Source organism: Echinops telfairi, unplaced genomic scaffold (assembly GCF_000313985.2).
Source record: "Echinops telfairi isolate 266 unplaced genomic scaffold, ASM31398v2 ScPeMD7_28;HRSCAF=97, whole genome shotgun sequence".
Classification (NCBI taxonomy): domain Eukaryota; kingdom Metazoa; phylum Chordata; class Mammalia; order Afrosoricida; family Tenrecidae; genus Echinops; species Echinops telfairi.
This window is the reverse complement of record NW_022103925.1, coordinates 1,728,094-1,745,402: the sequence shown is the minus strand read 5'-3', so window position 1 is coordinate 1,745,402 and position 17,309 is coordinate 1,728,094. Positions and strand designations below refer to the sequence as shown.

Genomic DNA, 17,309 nt, shown 5'->3' with positions numbered 1-17,309 from the left:
GAGTCCGCTCTGAGGGTAGCTCTTGCTCCCGCCCAGCTGTTCGTCCCTGCCAGGCGGTTTGCCCCCAGGTTCTCATGCTGGGCATTCGGCTGAGCTCACACTGAGTTGCAAAACTGCTGGGAAATACCACGTCCCAGTGTGTTGCTGTGGGCAGACCTCTTTTGCCAGAAGCGGGTAGCTTTGTGCGTCGGTTTCTGGGGGTCAGTTGCTCACACGTCCACCAGAAGCAGGCCCAACCATGACCGTCCCATGTGCATTCCCACGCACAGCAACCCTGTGACAGGAGAGTCACCCAAGGGCTTCGGGCTGTGGATCTTCCTGAGCGCAGACGGCCCAGATGGCCACGTCCTGGCCCAGCAGGCCTGCCATTGAACTTTCCAGAGCCATGTCCTCTGACAGCTCTCAGAGCAGGATTGTTCACGTGGGGAGAACTCTTTTGTGGTGGTTCTGGGCCTCCCTAGAATGGGCTGCGGCCTCCAACCATTGTTTGGGAAGCATGTGCTGACTCCAGATGGCATGGCCCGCTCCCCCGACTCCCTGGAGAAACGCATCTTCCAGGTCAGGTGTCTCGTCTGAAGCTGCAGATAAGCCGCCCACTCTCTGCTCCCACAGACCCGCTCTGCTCCCCGGGGTGCCAAAGTGCTGGGTCCCTCTGTGCTGGCCAGTGTCTGAGGGGTCTCTTCATCATTCCTGTCTGCTTCCCTGTATGCCATCAGTGGGATTTGAAAGTGCTAATCTTGGAAGCGTTCCCCCACTCTGAGGCTGTGTCCCAATGCCGCATCAGCCACTGCACTGGGCCCATAGACTCGAATACTGGCCTGCTTACTAGGCAGTCAGTGTGTAGGAGTCACCCCACACATGCGGTCATTCTGCCAATCATGTCTGGCCCCTTGGCTCTAGGCTCCCTTTATACTCGCTTTAATAGCCCTTTCCTTAGATTGCCCTAGGGTTAAGTTAGTAGATCCTGCAAGATGTCTATACTCCCAGTCCCCAAACACAGAATGTCTCTAAGGAGCCCTGGTGGTGCAGTGGTTAAAGTGAGAATCGGAAGGTTGGGGGTTCAAACCCACCAGTCACTCTGCAGGAGAAAGAGGAGATTCCTGCCCGCATAAAGACTGACAACTTCAGAGACCTCACCCCACCCCCCCAGCAGCAGTTAGACTCTGTCCTAGAGGGTCGTGGTAAGCCAGAAGCCACTCACTGGCGGGGGGCTTGGGCTTGGGTTTGGGGTAGGAGTGGTTTTTGCACAACTACAACTGCCTTTACCAGCCAGCACAGGCCCCTCACAGACGGCAGCACACACACTGTGCACAGTATGTGGCTGGCATGCCCAGTGGGTCATTGATACAGACGAACATGGGAAGGTCTGCTTACTGCTAGCAGGCGAGTTGTATAGCAGATCAAGGGCAGAGTATCTCTTCCCCCACCATGAGTTTGTTCTCGGCTTCATTAGGGCGAGCCCCTCCTCAGTTCTGGAACCGAAGTACTAGCTGTCAGTCGAGCGTCTCTGTTCCCTACACATTGCCCCCACCCCCTATTTTCTTAGTGTCGCCACTGCCTGGCAAGAGGGCACAGTGCCCATGCCCCCTCTGCCACGACCCGGTTGGTCCTAGCTTTCCTGTGTGTGAGCTACAGTCAGGTCACTGGTCGGTGTTTTAGAAATAAGCCTGTTACTGTCATTGCCTTCTGCCACTCCTAGGAGACACAGCCTCTCCAGCACAAAGCTGCTGAGCCCCCAGACTCTGGGGGGGCCCCAGGACTCCGACCTGGGCTCCAAACTGGGCATGTGCAACCGGGAAATCGTGCGGAGAGGGGCGCTCATCCTCTTCTGCGACTACGTTGTAAGTGTGAGGGGCATCGGGCACGGGGTCCATGCACTGAAGCTGCCGGGGATTCGGCTGGGCGCCTCAAGGATGCGTCTGGTATGAGTGCTGAGGCAGCCGCGGTGGAGATGGTGCTGATAAAAGCAAAGTGCCAGGCGTCCCCGTTGCCTCGGCTGCTTTCCCAGTGCCACATACTGTCTGTGCAAGTTGCTTGTGGTCGCCTTTAAAATAGATTCTTGTTGGAGTGCCACTCTTCCCAATGTGACTGTTGTGTCATTGTAACCATGAGACTGGCCTTGCGCTCACCATAGGAAGGTAGGAAGCTCGCAGGCACCCAGTCAGTCGTGAGGGGAGAAGCAAAGCCACTTTCTGGTATTTTGCTGAGAGTACCCGGTGGAGGGCCGTTTCCTGGGTGCACAACTGGCCTCGGGCACGTAGCCCGGCTGAGCCGCGGCTGGCCGTACACGCCCCGTGGGAGTCCCCGGTGCCTCCTCTTCCACTTTGAGGACAAACTGTGAGAAAAGGGACTGACTGTCTCTGTGAGCGCAACTGCCTGACCCTGAGGTCAGCAGAGTGGCCAGGCTGTCCTAGTGGCCTGGAAGGTCCCTGAGGGCCAGGAGAGGGCAGCCGTCCTCTGCTGCTTGGGGGCCAGGAAGCTCTGTCCCTCTGGGGGCTCAGAGGCTTTAGTGAAGCTGTGCCCACTATGCTGAATCTTGTCCTGCTGAGAGAGAGAGTGACCTCCCTCAGGTGGGGTGGGGGAGGGCATGCTGAGGCCCAGTGGGAAGGAGTGGCTGTGGAGGGGCCACTGTCCCCATGGCCATGGCAGGTGCTGGTTGGTCTCCCACTGTGCCCCTCTCACCCTTTGACCTGGGAGCAGGCCCCCTCCACCGTGCCCCTGTCCTGTGAACCCCCACTCAAGAACCAAACCCACTGACATCCAGTCACTTCTGACCCGCCACCCCACCCACCCCTGGCCCGCAGGAGCTCTGAGACCTCAGGGCCCTGGACAGGTGCGGGCAGCCTTCTCCCACCAAGGCTCTAACTCCTGCTCTCACTGAGGACTGTGACTGGAGTGAGCCCCTTCCACGTGCCCCTGTCCCCGCAGTGTCAGAACCTGCACGACTCGGAGCACCTGACCTGGCTCATCGTGAACCACATCCAGGACCTCATCAGCCTGTCCCACGAGCCCCCGGTCCAGGACTTCATCAGCGCTGTGCACCGCAACTCTGCCGCCAGCGGCCTCTTCATCCAGGCCATCCAGTCCCGCTGTGAGGACCTCTCCACCGTAAGTCCCCAGCCCCCACGCCCAGCACTGCGGTCCCTGGAGGTCTTCCCCACCTTGTGCGCCTCTCCCCCTGCCCGCAGCCCAGCACGCTGCGGAGGACGCTGCAGTGCCTGGAGGGTATCCACCTGAGCCAGTCAGGCGCCGTGCTGACCCTGTATGTGGACCGCCTGCTGAGCACCCCACTTCGTGTGCTGGCACGCAGGGTCGACACGCTGGCCTGCCGCCGCGTGGAGATGCTGCTGGCGGCCAACGCCCAGGTGTGGAAGCCTATCAGGCGAGCCTGCTGATGGGGTGGGTGGGTGGTGGTGCCCCCACGGGCACAGGCTCCATGCGGCCTTGCTCCCTGGCTCAGGGAGAAGCGGGCGGGCTCCACCCCATGGTGTCCCACACAGCCCTCTCTGGCGCTTGCTCTCGTCCCATGGCCCCCCCTGCCCCACTCAGGCCACAGGCCAGTGGTCACATTTGCTGCGTGCCACGCCCACCTGTGTCCTCTTTCTACCCCAGAGCAGCGTGTCCCAGCTGCCCCTGGAAGAACTGAACAGGATTCAGGAGTACCTCCAGAGCAGCGGGCTAGCACAGAGGTAATGTGGCCTATGGTGCCCTGGGGTCCCCAGCCTAGGGCCTGAGGGGATGCTGCCACAGGGCCAGAGTGAGGGGCTTACCCAGCAGCACCGTGGAGCAGGGGGAGCCTCTGGACATGTGGGGAGCATAGTGGGGGCTTCTGTAGCCTCCATGGTGTCCCCGCGTGGCTCCTGAGAACAGGAGCCCTGCCCCTCGGCCGTAGCAGAGCACGGACTGCAGGTGGGAAAGGCCTGCCTGGCTCTCGGCGCAGGGGCAGCTTGGCTCTGCTTGCTGGCATTGCCTCTGCACCGCCATCGAGCCCCTCCTTTCACTTGCAGGCCTTTCCCTCGGCTCGTCCATGTTACAGTCTGTTCCCTGGCTGCCCGGCAGCAGTGGCCGCTAAGAGGAGCTCTTAGAGTGTGCCCCAGAGAGGCTTGGGGAGAATGTAACCCCTCTGCTGTGGTTGCTGTCTTGGGGCAGTTGGGGCCGGGGTGTACTGGGCAGCACCGCAGTCTCGGGTTCCCTCTGGTCTGGGCCGCCCGTCGTCTGCATTGCCAAGGGGCCCCTCTCAGCCAGACGGGGATCGGGAGCAACATGGCCCAGGTGCAGTGATGCTCTGGTGAGATGACTGTCCACACTGACCCACAGAAAGGGCAACCCTGGCCGCAGCTGCCAGGCTGATGGCAACTTGTAGCAAGCCTGGAGGACCGTACACAGCCCCGAGGGTCTTCCTCTCAGCGGCTAGTGGGTCAGACCACGGCCCTTTGATTTGCTCATGCATGCTTAACCTCTGCACTCCCAAGACTCCTGGGCCTGGCCAGGTGGTGGTTTGATCAGAGGTTATACGGGCTTCACACTGTGTTACTGGTGCAGGCGCCGCGGGCTGGGCTGCCTTCCCAGGGCGGGAGCTGGGGTTTTTGAGAGCTGGTGGGCCCCAGGCAGCCTCCGTGAGAGAGTGACTGTGAGGGGAGACGCTCCCCTTAGAAGCCACCGCTTGTGCGTTTACATTCCAGGCACCAAAGACTCTACTCCCTGCTGGACAGGTTCCGTCTCTCCACTGTCCCCGAGTCACCCAGCCCCGCCCCTCCTGTCACTTCGCACCCTCTGGACGGGGATGGGCAGGTGTCCCTGGAGACCCTGAGCCCAGACAAAGTAGGTGTACAGCACGCATGAGTCTGCCTCGGGGTGAGCCCTGTGCTGACACGTGTCGGTCTCACTCTAGCGGCCAGTCTGTCCGGTTCCATGCGGCCTGCCCCAGCGCCCCTCAGCCACACGCTGGGTCCCCCTCTGAATGGAAGCCTGCAGTCGGCCCAGGTTATCTGTCACCTTGGGTTGAGGAGGGGTCCTAGTGAGAGGACATGCTGACTTGAGGTTCATGGGTCGGGAATGGGGGCCTGGGGGCACGGTCTAGACCCCCCAGTGTGTGCACCCAGGATAGGGCTGGGGCATCTCGGGGCGCTGCAGGATGTGAGAGAGTACTTGGCAGTGTCTTCAGAGCCTCTGGGGGCACAGCCCTCCAAGCACGTGCCGGTGCCCGGTCAGCTTTCTCCTGGCACATTCTGGCTTCCTGCAGGTCCAGGGCCAGCCCTGTCCCCTTTCCTTCAGAGCGGCCGGCCAGCCTGTCTGCTGGAAGCAGCAGTGCAGTAGCCACAGTGGCAGAGCTGGGGGAGAAGCCAGCAGTGTTCCCAGCCCTCCCCGCCCCAGATTCTGGCAGCAGAACTGCAGCCCGTGCGCAGGACGGTGAAGCCCCTGCTTCAGGTCCAGTTATCCCCTCCTCCCCCAGTGCTAGGGAGACAGACAGCAGCCCATCCCAGGAGAGGGTGCCGGTGTAGGGTCAGCACAGAGAAGGGCAGCAGCTGTGAGGGTCTGTGTCAGCAATGCTGTACTCAAGGCTCAGGAGGGCCCTTCTTAGGTCTGGGCCCCAGGACGTGAGGGGTGGTGGCAAAGAAGGAGCCCTTTGGCCTCTGCCTTCCAGGACTGGTATATCTGCCTTGTCAAGTCCCAGTGCTGGACCAGGTCGGACTCTGCGCTGCTGGAAGGGGCAGAGCTGGTGCACAGGATCCCTGCCGACGAGCTGGCTGCCTTCATGATGAACCCGGTGAGGGGGGGAGGGGGGCTTCCGGGAGGGGGGGTGTTCTCTGACCCCCAGATAGCTGCTGGCCGGATGTGACTAACTCCTGCTGCTTAACTTCCTGCACTCCTGAAGGAACCAGGAGAGGGAGCCCTGGGCTTCCCAGCCCACAGCACCTGAGAGCAGGGGGCTGGCCTGCAGAGGGAGGGGCCTCCAGGCACTTAATTGGGGGGCAAAGTTTGCTGACCCAAGACTGAGAACTGAGAGCCCTTGCCAGCTGAGGCTGATGGCAACGGCATGTCCTGGGGCATTCACCAGCAGCTTTAAAGGGGCTTTGTAAGCTTTATGCGGGGGTGGGGGTGTCTAGCCTGGAGGCATGGCTAAGAAAAGGCTATCCTGATGGAAGAGCTGTAGCGGCAGCATTCCTGATCCTGAAATGTCACCTTGAGCTTCCCTAATAAACCCCCAAATCATCAGCATGGCCTGTGAGTTCTGTGTGTCCTGGCAGCAGTGTGGTGGGGGAACTCCTGAAGAAGGTCAGAGGGAGGCGGGTCTGCAGCAGTGGAGGCTGTTGCTGAGCCAGAATGTCAAGCACACAGGACCACCCCTCGCCCGAGGTCCCGAATGACCTTTCAGGACACAGCTGCCCCTGGGCCTGTGGCTCTGCAAGGGCACTTAACCACTGCACAAGCACGCCCCTGCTGATTGTGATTCCACCTGAAACATTAAAACGTGATGGGTGGAAGGTGAAAACACTGGCAAAACACGGTATGTGAAGGCGACACATGGTCTTCTCGCCACAAGTCTGGCTTTGCTTCTGGGACTCCTGATTGGTCAAGCGAGGGGTGTGGTTGGCCGATGCCTCAGAGGACAAACGGATCAGCCTTAGTGCTGTGTTCTCATCAATCAAAACGTTGCGGGCGTGTCAGACCGCGGTGTAGAATTAGAGGTGGACGTGCCGTGAGGTAGGAACACACTCCAGCTGGAAGCAGAGCCCTGCCATCCAGTCAGTGCCGGGAGCCCTGTCCGGCCAAGGTGGGGTTTGAACCCCCAGCTGCAGGGACACTAGGGCTTCGGAGGGATGTGTTACTGAGCTCACGTTAAACGGTACTGAGAAGTTGTTTGCAACCCCGAGGGTTCTCAGAAACTCCCATAGGCTGTAGTCTGTCCTTCCGTTCGTCCGTCCCTGCCTCCACTGTCCTCCTGGTTGAAGGCCCACTCTCCTTGCTCTGATTGCAGGAGTTCAACCTGAGCCTGCTGGCCCCGTGCTTAAGCCTCGGCGTGAGCGAGCTGGCCTCGGGCCAGAGCAGCCCTCTCTTTGAAACGGCCCGCTTTGTCACCCTGGACCGGATAGCTGGCCTCGTCCAGCAGCTCCCGGCCACCCACCAGGTGTTCCAGCCCTTTCTGCCTGCTGAGCCCTCTGCCTACTGGAGCAAGCTGGACGGCCTGTTTGGTAATGAAAACAAAAACCTGTCCCCTCCCAGAGTAACACAGTGGGCACTGAGAGCTTCCTGTTAGTTTCCCGCGGGGGTGCAGCCCAAGGGGCAAGGCCCCCGAATGGCTCGCTCTGGCTAGCTGGCTGGCTTACCGGGCTCTGGTCTCAGGACTGCCGCTCTGTCTCAGGGGACGCTGTGCTGTACCGGTCTCTGACCACGCTGGCCCGGGCCCTGGCGCAGTACCTGGTGTTGCTCTCCAGAGTGCCCATCCGTCTGCACCTGCCCCCCGAGAAGGAGCGCGACACTGTGAAGTTTGTGGTGATGACGCTCGAGGTACGGGCCTGAGCTGAGCGGCACATGTCTGTGGGATAGTAGGGTCAGGAGAGTAAGCAGGTGAGGGAGAGGCGCCATACCCTCTTCACTCTCTCCCCCATCCTAGGCAGGGCCGCCCTGTGCCCTCTGGACTGGCAGCTTGTTCTCTGAGGAAAAATAGCCCCAAGAATAGGGTATAGAGCTTGATTGTAGAGGAATGACACGCTGGGAAGTGTGGGCATATCTGTCAGGGGACTGAGCATGTAGCCCATGCCAACATGTGTGCCAGCGTTGTGCCGTGCATGCTGGTGCCCTGCCCTTCAGAGAGACCTCTGCCAGCTGCGCTCTGTCCCTGTGAGCTGGTGCATGGCCCTGCTGCCGCAGGGACGTGTCTGAGGGCCCTCATCCAGCCATTCAGGAGGCACCCTCCTGGACCACAGCAACATGCTGTCCACGTAGTGGGGGGTCTGGCTCACAGACCTGAGGGGTCCCTGCCAGTTGTGGAGTGCCCGCTGTGGGCGGGACAAAGACCGGGACCCACCTCTGCCCCCTGCTTCTCTTTCTGGCTGAGGGGCTCTGCGCCCACCCCATGGAGAAAAGCCAGGTCTGGGGCCAGGAGGCTTGCCAGGTTCCCCCAGCTGGTGGGAAGTAGCCTTGTTGACATTAGGATGGCCTCCAGCTGGCTCCTGCCTCCTTGGCCGTGCAAGTCAGCCCTGGGTCCTGGAGCTGGGAGAGGGGCGGGCAGGATGTGGGCATCTCGGAGGACAGGCGCCTTGGGTGTGAGCCAGCGGGAAGCCGGGAACCCGTGAGACTGGATGGTAGGGGACAGTGGTGAGTGCTGGGGATGGGGGCACAGTGGAGAGGAGGGCAGAGCTGAGCTGTCAGACATACAGGCCCCAAGTCCCCTGCAGGACACGACGCTGACGTGTTCCTGCCACCCCCTCCCCCAGGCCCTGTCGTGGCACCTCATCCACGAGCGGATCCCGCTGAGCCTGGACCTGCAGGCCGGCCTGGACTGCTGCTGCCGGGCGCTGCAGCTGCCGGGCCTCTGGCTCGTCCTGTCCTCTGCCGAGTGTGTGACCCACGCCTGCTCCCTCATCCACTGTGTGCGCTTCCTCCTTGAGGCCAGTGAGTAGGCGCGGGGCGCTCGGGAAGCCCTCACCGAACTTGAACTGGGTTCCGCGCACTTGTCATGTGTGTCCCTGGGTGTCTGGTCCTCTGGGCTGCTTGGCCTTCAGATGAAGGGATAGCGTCCCAAAGGTGTGACTTGAACCCGGTGTGATGTCGAAGCCACTGTTCCCTGGGGACATGTGCTCGAGCCTAGCTCTGGAAGGGGACGTCAGTCGGTGCGGGGGGCTGTCTGAGCACTGCAGAGCGAGTGCTTGCGCCTTCTCACTGTGCCTGGGTGTTGGAATGGGCCACTCCAGGTTCCTGGGTCCTTTTGGGGAGCCAGCTGCGGCTGGCTGGTGCTGTCAGTGCACCCTGGAGCATCGGGTCAAACCTTCAGGGGAGAGCCGGCCAGCAGCAGGCAGTGGCGGGCGGCTCTGGAAACCCGAGTGCAGTCTCCAAACCCTTGAAACCCCACAATGAGCAGGAGGTCGACAGCCAGGCCGGTGCCCCCACGGTCTGCCCACCTCCCCCACCGTCCCTCAAACAGCCCGGCACAGGACCAACTGGGCAGCTGGCCAGGCCGTTTGCTCTGCCCTCTTGCAGTCCTGGTGCAGCCCGGGGACCAGCTTCTCAGCCCGGAGAGGAGGGTGACCGCGCCCAAGCCGACCAGCGAGGACCGAGTGGATGCACACCCCCCACGTAGGTCTGCAGCCCTCCTTCCTGTCCCTCGCGCAGGGCCTGGGGGGGGGTCACTATCAAGAGACCATGGGGTGGGGAGCCTCAGCTCCGGGGACCCCGCATGGGCCCCCTCAGCACGCTCCCTCTTCACCCCACCTTCTTCCCACTTCTGGGCCCTGTCCCGGGGGCCCACAACAGGCCGCCTCGAGTCTTGTCCTGGGAAACCAGGGGACAGCAGGCAGCGAGGAGTGGAGATGTCAGTATCCCAGGCTGAGTGTTAGCGTCAGCCCTCTGTCTGGTGGGTTGGTAGAGAAAACGGCTGCCCTTCTTAAAGGGGAAAACAGTTGCTACCATCCCCTGCCCCACCACCAAACGATTTCTAGATTCTGTTGCCCTTCGGCTTTTTTTCATCTCAATTCTAAGGTGATTTCTGGGTGGGTGGGGCCGAGGGCCTTCTGCACCTGAGCAGAGATGATGCGGCCTGGGGGGCTTCTCTCTGCCTCTCAAAAGCCCCGGGGTCTGATCAGGGTTCTGCCACCGCCTGCGGAACTTGTGCGTGCCCACCTTTTTTGGCTGGCAGTGAGCCAGCGTGGCACGGCAGTGCCCAGTTCTGGGTGTTGCCCACATGTCTGCAGTGGCAGCTATTGGGCTGTCTGGTCAGCGCCGCCCAGCACTGTCCTCACGGCTGTTGTGTATGAGCTCACTGTGCAGACTGTCATGAGGGGTGCCCTCTTTCCTGCTGACCCTTTATCAAGCATGGTGCCCTTTCCCAGGACTGGCCCTCCTGTCCACATGCCCAAGTCCCTGGGAACAGCCTCGGGAGCAGTGGCAGCCAGACCCTGCTGGGGTGGGTCGCAGGCTTCACCCTCCTGTGTGTCCTTGGTTTCCCAGTCCTGCCTTGAGGACGGTGCTGACCCAGCTGGTCACTCCTGCCCAGCCCTGCCCAGGGCAGCGAGTAGGCATGCCTAGGTGCTTGGTGACCATGAGCCATGGCGGGGCCCTGGAGGAGGGGTCCATGGGATTGTGCCCTCATAGAGGCTACGCCGCTGGTCAGTGTGACAGAGGCAGCCGGTCTCTCTCATGAGAATGTATCCTAGGTCCAAGGCCATCACCCAGAGATGCCCATGGATGTAGCAGATGTTGTTCTCACACACGCTGTCTGCAGGCAGAGCAGGGTCACACTTGGGGGGGCACCGCAGCTCAGGGCTGTGTTTCTATCAGCCATGCGGCTTGTGCCCGGAACCCCAAATTGAGAAGTTGGGTGCACGTGTGTCAGAACCCCCGCCCACAGCCATATCTGTTCAGAGGAGCAGGGCCTAGGGGTTCCAGCGTGGTCTTCACTTGATGTGACGTGTAGGACAGGCCCGGGGTCCTGGGTGAATGAATCAGGGAGGGCATTGTCTCCTGGGGAACTACCGGGCTATGGGTGTCATCAGGGCTGGGCCAGCCGCAGGGAGAACACCTGGGCTGACCACCTGACCGTCTTTGGCCCGGGCAGCAGGGAGTAGGCTGAGTGGCTACTCTCGTGTCTCCCCAGGTCCCCAGTACGTCACAGCGGCCTGTGAGATGGTGGCCGACATGGTGGAGGCCCTGCAGTCTGCGCTGACCCTGGGCCACACGCGGAGCAGCAGCACTCCCGCCTTCCTCACGCCCGTGCTGCGGAACATCGTGGTCAGCCTGGCCCGCCTGCCCCTCGTCAACAGCTACACGAGGGTCCCGCCCCTGGTGAGCCCGGACTCCCCTTTGTCTCATTGCCTCAGGCGGAAGCGAGGTGAGGTCTGGGCCGGCCAGCCACAGCGGTGCAGGGTGTAGCTGAGCACAGAGCCTGGTGGCCACGTGTTTGGCACAGCTGTGAGCGTCGTCTTGGAGTCCCAGCCTCGGCATCTCAGGGTGTGACTGCGCCATGTATCTTGGGGTACAGCTGTGGCCACGTGTCACAGGGTGTGGGCTGAGCACATCCACATTTGAGCTTAGCCCTGCGCTCCGGTGCCCCCTTCTCGCCAGTTGAGAGCAGGTGTGCTTAGTCGGGACCGGCACCCTCCCCTCCCAGCCTCCTAGCCACCCAGCCCACAGCAGGGTGTTTGCAGGCCCAGGCGAAGCCTCCAGGTGGAGGCCAGGTGGTGAGAGGGGCTTCTAGGCAGGGCCCCCTCTGAGAACACGCCTAGTGTGGGGTTGTTTCCATCAGGGGCCACCACAGTGGGTCCTGGCAGTTTAATACCTGTGTCTCCACAGAGCAGGGGTGCAGGGCGTGGGACGCAGGGCGTCCTTCAGACAGGGCCTGGTGGGGGCTGCTCGAGACTGAGGAGGGAGGGGCAGCTCCGCAGACAGGCCGTGTGCATGCAGTACAGGAAGCTGGAGTCTGCTAGCAGGTAGGCAGGCGGTGCTACACTGGCACAGGCAGTGCAGACCAGCCCCCATTGGACGTTTGAGAAGCAGCCTCGTGAACCCCAGGCTTGGGCTGAGCTAGACGTTTCCTCCGCTTAGCTGAGGGGAGGGGAGGGGTCTGGTGGACAGGCTCAGGCCCTGCCCCACAAGGCCCTGGGGCCTCAGCCTGGGCTCTTGCCGAGCTGTCTGGGGGACCTGTCCACTTCTTGGGTGGCCTGCCCCTGCATGGCGGCTGAGTGGCCATGGAGCCCTCCAGAAGCGGGGCCCAGGGCTGTCTGTTCAGTGTGTGGCTGGTTTTCACGTCCCACCCGCTATGGTCCTGACCTCCCCCAGAGCGGGGGCTACAGACACTGACTGAGGACCCGAGTCACTCCGGCGGCCAGGCCTCCACCCTGTGTGGCAGCCCGAGCAGATCTGTCTGGGGACACCAGCTGATGAAGGTGCTCCAAGGCACAAGTGAGAGCCCCATGCCACGTGGGGCTGCTTCCTCACAGCAGATGTCCTACGGACAGATGGACATGCTGACCAGCTTGTTTCTTAAACCCCAGGTGTGGAAGCTCGGGTGGTCACCCAAGCCTGGAGGGGAGTTTGGCACAGCGCTTCCCGAGATCCCCGTGGAGTTCCTGCAAGAGAAGGAGGTTTTCAAGGAGTTCATCTACCGGATCAACACGCTGGGTATTCCTCGGACGCCCTGGAACTGCAGCGGAGGCTGCCTCCCGTTAGCAGAGTCGGGAGACCACAGAGACGCACAGAGTGCGCAGCATACTGGCTGTTGTGCAGCTGCAGCTCGCACCTGGGCGTGGGCGGTGGGGTGTGGGTGCAAGATCCCAGGTGTTCTATGTCCCAGCCCAGGGGAGGCCGGATTCTGTTTTCACCCCCCTGGGTTAGAGGGTACCCTCCTGGGCTTCTCAGGAGAGCCTGCTGCTTAGCCCTCTTCTGAGAGGCCTTGTCAGGGCACGTGAGATCCTTTGGTGTGAACCTCCGGGAGTTGGCTGGCAGGGGTTGGCAGTGCCAGCAGGGCATCCTGCCGCGCTGAGGGCTGTGGCATTGCTGCTCGGGAAAGGAACCTGGCTGGCTACATCAGCGTGCTTCTTGAAGTCCCCTTCCTTGGTTTCTGAAGCCCCGTGTGTGCCTCCACCTTTGTCTCCCTCCGGAGACCCCCCCTGGAGACCACTCAGACGAGTGGGGAGCTTCCTGCTATGGCATCTCCCTGGGGAGTCCCTGATGGTCTGCTCCCCCTGCTTCCGGCTCTGCAGCTCCTGCCCACCTGGTGCAGCATTTGCTCCCAGGACGCTGATGGCAGACTCCTCCCTCCACCCCTCAGTGGGCAGTCATGCCTTGTCCAAGGCAGATCACAAAAGGAGGGTCCCTTGTGTCAGGCTGTCCCTGGCTGGTCCCCTTGCCCGGTATTTGCTGAGCCGTCGGCCAGATGCATAGACAGATGCAGGCCCATCTGTCCCATGGACTTCCATTTGCCCAGTTCTCTTCATAACCACGTCACCTTTCCCATGAGCACACGTGTCTGTCTGCCCACATATCTCCTTAATGTCCGTGTCCCAACACCCACCTGCCTGGGTCCTGAGGTCTGACTTTGAACATGTGTCTAGGGTCTTCAGCTGCCTGGATTGGTGTGTTGGTGTAACCCCCCCCCCCACACACACACACACACACAGGCGGGACTGGCAGGGGTGGCTCTGGGCCAGCCTCTGAAGGAGTGCTGACTGTGGGCGGTGGCGCTCGACAGACACGCCTGCCCAGAGCCCGAGGACAGCACCGCACTTGCTCTCCGTCGGTCCCGTGTTGGCGCTTGCGGTCAGGGTCAGGGGAGACTGCTTTGGCCCCTGTGTCGGTGCTGTGTTGTCCCGGGTGGGATAGACGGGGCACTGGGGTGTCCTGCCTGACCCTTGAGGTGGACGGTGTCGTCCAGTGTCGCTCGGCCATTGTGGGAGGTGGGAAGGCCAGTGGTTAGTCAGCCTGCCCCTTCATGGGCAATCCTAATCCACCCCACCCTCCACCCCCGTGCTCCGCCCTGCTTTCTCCATCAGGGTGGTCCAGCTGACCTCCCAGGGTGCGTGGGCAGTGTGTGTGTGTGTGTGTGTTGCTCTCGCTAAGTGGAGGTGGCAGAGTCTTGATGGGATTGTTAAGGGGTGTGCCCCCACCCCACCCCCGCTGTGAGGACGTTGCTCATTCCTGCTCCGTCCCCAGGGTGGACCAGCCGCACGCAGTTTGAAGAAACGTGGGCTGCCCTCCTTGGGGTCCTGGTGACACAGCCCCTCTCCATGGAGCAGGAGGAGAGGCCACCGGAAGTAAGACCACGCCCAGCCCCACCCCAGATGGGCACACCTGGCAGGCGGGCGGCCATGAGGAAGGCAAGAGTCTGCCTCTGTGTGGCCTGGGGTCCTTGGGCAGAAACTGCCCAGGTGCTGGCTCTCGCTGCCCGTCGTTCTGTGCACTTCCGGGGGCGCTGAGAGGCCTGGCTGTGCACCGAAGGGAAAGGGCACCTTTCCTGACGGCCTCGGAGGGTCCTGGGCACCTCGGGGGCGGCGAGTGAGAGCTGTGTGCCGGGGAAGCCACGGGCTTTGGGTCCTTCACTCTGAGAGCGGGTGGGAGGAAGGCCAAGGGAGGCATGGGTACAGAGCTCTGTGTTGGGGCTTTGCTCTGGAAGGAGGATGCTGGCCAAGCAGGTGCCCCAGGTCTTGTGCCGGGCAGGGTGGGCTCACACAGCACCACCCGTGGGGGCTCCTGCCTCTTCAGTTCTCGGGGCCCAGCCCCCTGACCAGACCCAGTGCGCCTGGGACTGAAGGGCCCTGCCTGCCCCTCGGCTGGGGGTGTGTGTGTGTGGGTGTGTGGGTGTGTGTGTGTGTGTTGCTCCTTACCCCGTGCCTTTGTGCTCCCCCTGCAGGAAGACACAGAGAGGACGCAGATCAACGTCCTGGCTGTGCAGGCCATCACCTCCCTGGTGCTGAGCGCCATGACTGTCCCCGTGGCCGGAAACCCCGCAGTGAGCTGCTTGGAGCAGCAGCCCCGGAACAAACCACTGAAAGCTCTGGATACCAGGTATGCACTCCACTCGGCCTTCCTCCGACCCCGACCCCAGGGCAGCACTGCCCCTGCCAAGACTGCGGGCAACACCGTGTGTCCGTGACCTTGCTGAAAAGGTGGAGGGTGGGGTCCCCAGGGCTGGTCAGTGACTGCCCACAGCGGGTGGGGTGGGTGTTGAGGGCAGACTGGCACAGCAACAGGAACACAGGCCAGAGAGAGGCAGATGGGAGCTGGCCAGACCTCTGTCCTGGAGGAATTGTGCCCACTCACTCTCTGCTCGCTGGCCATCTGTGGCCCAAGCCTGGGGTTGGTGAGGGCTTCCTGATCATTACTCTGCTCTTTGGTCTTGGTTCTGCGTCTTAGGCTTGGGAGGAAGTTGAGTGTCATCCGAGGGATTGTCGAGCAGGAAGTCCAGGCCATGGTTTCTAAGAGAGAGAACATCGCCACCCACCACCCATACCAAGCCTGGGACCCTGTCCCTTCTCTGTCTCCAGCCACGACAGGTACCTCGGAGAGGCTCTGTTTGCCCTCACGCCGTGCAAGTCCAGGGGGTGGCGGTACTCTCCGCATACACTGGCTCCGGGGTTCGGCAGGGCCAGGACGTTAACTTCTCTGAGGATGTCGCATCCGGACTGAACTGGCGTGCCTCTTGGGGACTCAACCATCCAAGCTTGGGGAGCAGAAGAGTTTTCAGGGGCTAGAAACTATGGCCTACACCCCCAAACACATCTCTCCCATCCCGGTCGGTGCTCACTGAACACTGAGCCTTAGGCCTCCCGTACATGTGGTGGTGCCTCACCTGCCTCACGGCCGGCAGATCTTACAAGTGCAACACTTGGAAGGTGTCGCTTGTGTAGGGCTTCATAGGCCAGCACAGTGTGTTCTCCATACCCAGCCGGTGCCAGGCGTGAGGGGCTCGGCTGTCATCAGCCCATAGGCACCCAAGGCTCTCTCAGGCATGAGAAGTGGGCGGATAGTTGGAGGCTTCTCGCAGCAGCTCCCACTGGAAGGACCCAAGCCCCTCTGCGGGGTGTGCAGAGCTGGGCAGAAGCTCCAGCGGGGCCTTTGAAGGAGATGGGGCAGAGATGGGACCTTCAGCTGAGACCCAGAGGGTGGCACACAGGGTGGGGCGGTCATCTGCCCACACGCTGGGAGAGGCAGGGAAATCGCAGCGGGAGGTGGGGGGAGGGAAGGCTCTGCCTCCCCGGGCTGCAGCCTTTGGGCATGAGCTTTGGGCTGAGGAGCTCTGTCAACATGAGTGCTGGTGCTGAGGGTGCCAGCCAAGCAGGTGACTGCGGTGAGGAAGCCGGGCACGGTGCCTGCCCCACGGCCTCGTTCTTCTTCGCAGGGGCCCTCCTCAGCCACGACCGGCTACTGCTACAGATCAACCCGGAGCGCGAGTTGGGCAACATGAGCTACAAGCTCGGCCAGGTGTGTGTCCCCACCCTCGGGCGTCTCTGTGCCTGTGCTCACAGGGCTGTGCTGGGGACAGTCGTGACCAGGCTGGAGGGGCTGCACTTGGTCAGAGGGCCTCCGGATGGGCCCCGACCCCGGCCCTGGATCCTCTGCTCCCAAGACCACCCTCTGTTCTTCCGGCTCGATGATTAGTTCTCCCAGTTACTACCTATCTGCTGTTAGCATATCACTGCTTTTAGATTGGTAGGGACCATTTTTTAACCAGCAATTCTGACAAATGGGGTTTACCATAGTGCGTGCAGATTTAACACAGACAGCTGTCGTGAGTGAGTGCCACAGGCTAGCATCCCTTCAGGGATGACTGTGAAGATTCCAGGTTTACCACAGGTTAACATCGTGAGTCAGTACCACGCTGACCACCACAGCCTATGAAGTGATTGAGTGCCTGGCTTACCACATTGAACGACCCGTGAACAGGCTTGCCAGGGTTCCCACAGATCGCTGCAGAGTGAGGGCCTGGTCTACCAGAGATCACTGCGGAGAGTGAGGGCCTGGTCTACCAGAGATCACTGCGGAGAGTGAGGGCCTGGTCTACCAGAGATCACTGCAGAGAGCGAGGGCCTGGTCTACCAGAGATCAGAGATCACTGTAGAGAATGAGGGCCTGGTCTACCAGAGAGAGGGCCTGGTCTTTCAGATCACTGCAGAGAGTGAGGGCCTGGTCTACCAGAGATCACTACAGAGAGTGAGGGCCTGGTCTACCAGAGATCACTACAGAGCGAGGGCCTGGTCTACCAGAGATCACTGCAGAGAGTGAGGGCCTGGTCTACCAGAGATCACTGCAGAGAGCGAGGGCCTGGTCTACCAGAGAGAGGGCCTGGTCTATCAGATCACTGCAGAGAGTGAGGGCCTAGTTCACCATGGATGACTCACTACCAGTGATTGTGTGCCAGACTTGTAAAGAAATCCCATGAACTGGCTTCATTGCTGTCAGGACTTTGCTGCGATGTCACGTGGCAGTGAAAACCTCCCTTCGTAAGCTTTCTTCTTTATCCCCTTCTCACTGCCCCTTGGGGGGGCCTCTGCTCATTCTGAGGCTTTTTTCCCTGAAATTGAAGATCTCAGGCGGCTCTATGGTCACCCGCCAGCCCTGAGAGGCCACTGTGCTTTGCATGCCCTGTGCCTGTGTCC

General features: G+C 61.5%; 1 protein-coding gene across 1 annotated transcript in view; it reads left to right on the top strand.

The window, feature by feature from the left end:
- The window catches only part of HTT (huntingtin), an 89,804-nt gene that overhangs the window by 64,313 nt on the left and 8,182 nt on the right, over positions 1 to 17,309 (top strand). The window contains exons 40-56 of the mRNA XM_030885427.2: positions 1,547 to 1,602; positions 1,660 to 1,841; positions 2,929 to 3,108; positions 3,189 to 3,365; positions 3,613 to 3,689; positions 4,683 to 4,821; positions 5,645 to 5,767; positions 6,980 to 7,193; positions 7,364 to 7,509; positions 8,439 to 8,616; positions 9,202 to 9,297; positions 10,814 to 11,001; positions 12,210 to 12,336; positions 13,867 to 13,967; positions 14,564 to 14,718; positions 15,067 to 15,206; positions 16,052 to 16,134. Coding sequence (XP_030741287.1) covers positions 1,547 to 1,602; positions 1,660 to 1,841; positions 2,929 to 3,108; positions 3,189 to 3,365; positions 3,613 to 3,689; positions 4,683 to 4,821; positions 5,645 to 5,767; positions 6,980 to 7,193; positions 7,364 to 7,509; positions 8,439 to 8,616; positions 9,202 to 9,297; positions 10,814 to 11,001; positions 12,210 to 12,336; positions 13,867 to 13,967; positions 14,564 to 14,718; positions 15,067 to 15,206; positions 16,052 to 16,134 — 2,362 coding nt within the window. The remainder of the gene's footprint in view (positions 1 to 1,546; positions 1,603 to 1,659; positions 1,842 to 2,928; positions 3,109 to 3,188; positions 3,366 to 3,612; positions 3,690 to 4,682; positions 4,822 to 5,644; positions 5,768 to 6,979; positions 7,194 to 7,363; positions 7,510 to 8,438; positions 8,617 to 9,201; positions 9,298 to 10,813; positions 11,002 to 12,209; positions 12,337 to 13,866; positions 13,968 to 14,563; positions 14,719 to 15,066; positions 15,207 to 16,051; positions 16,135 to 17,309) is intronic.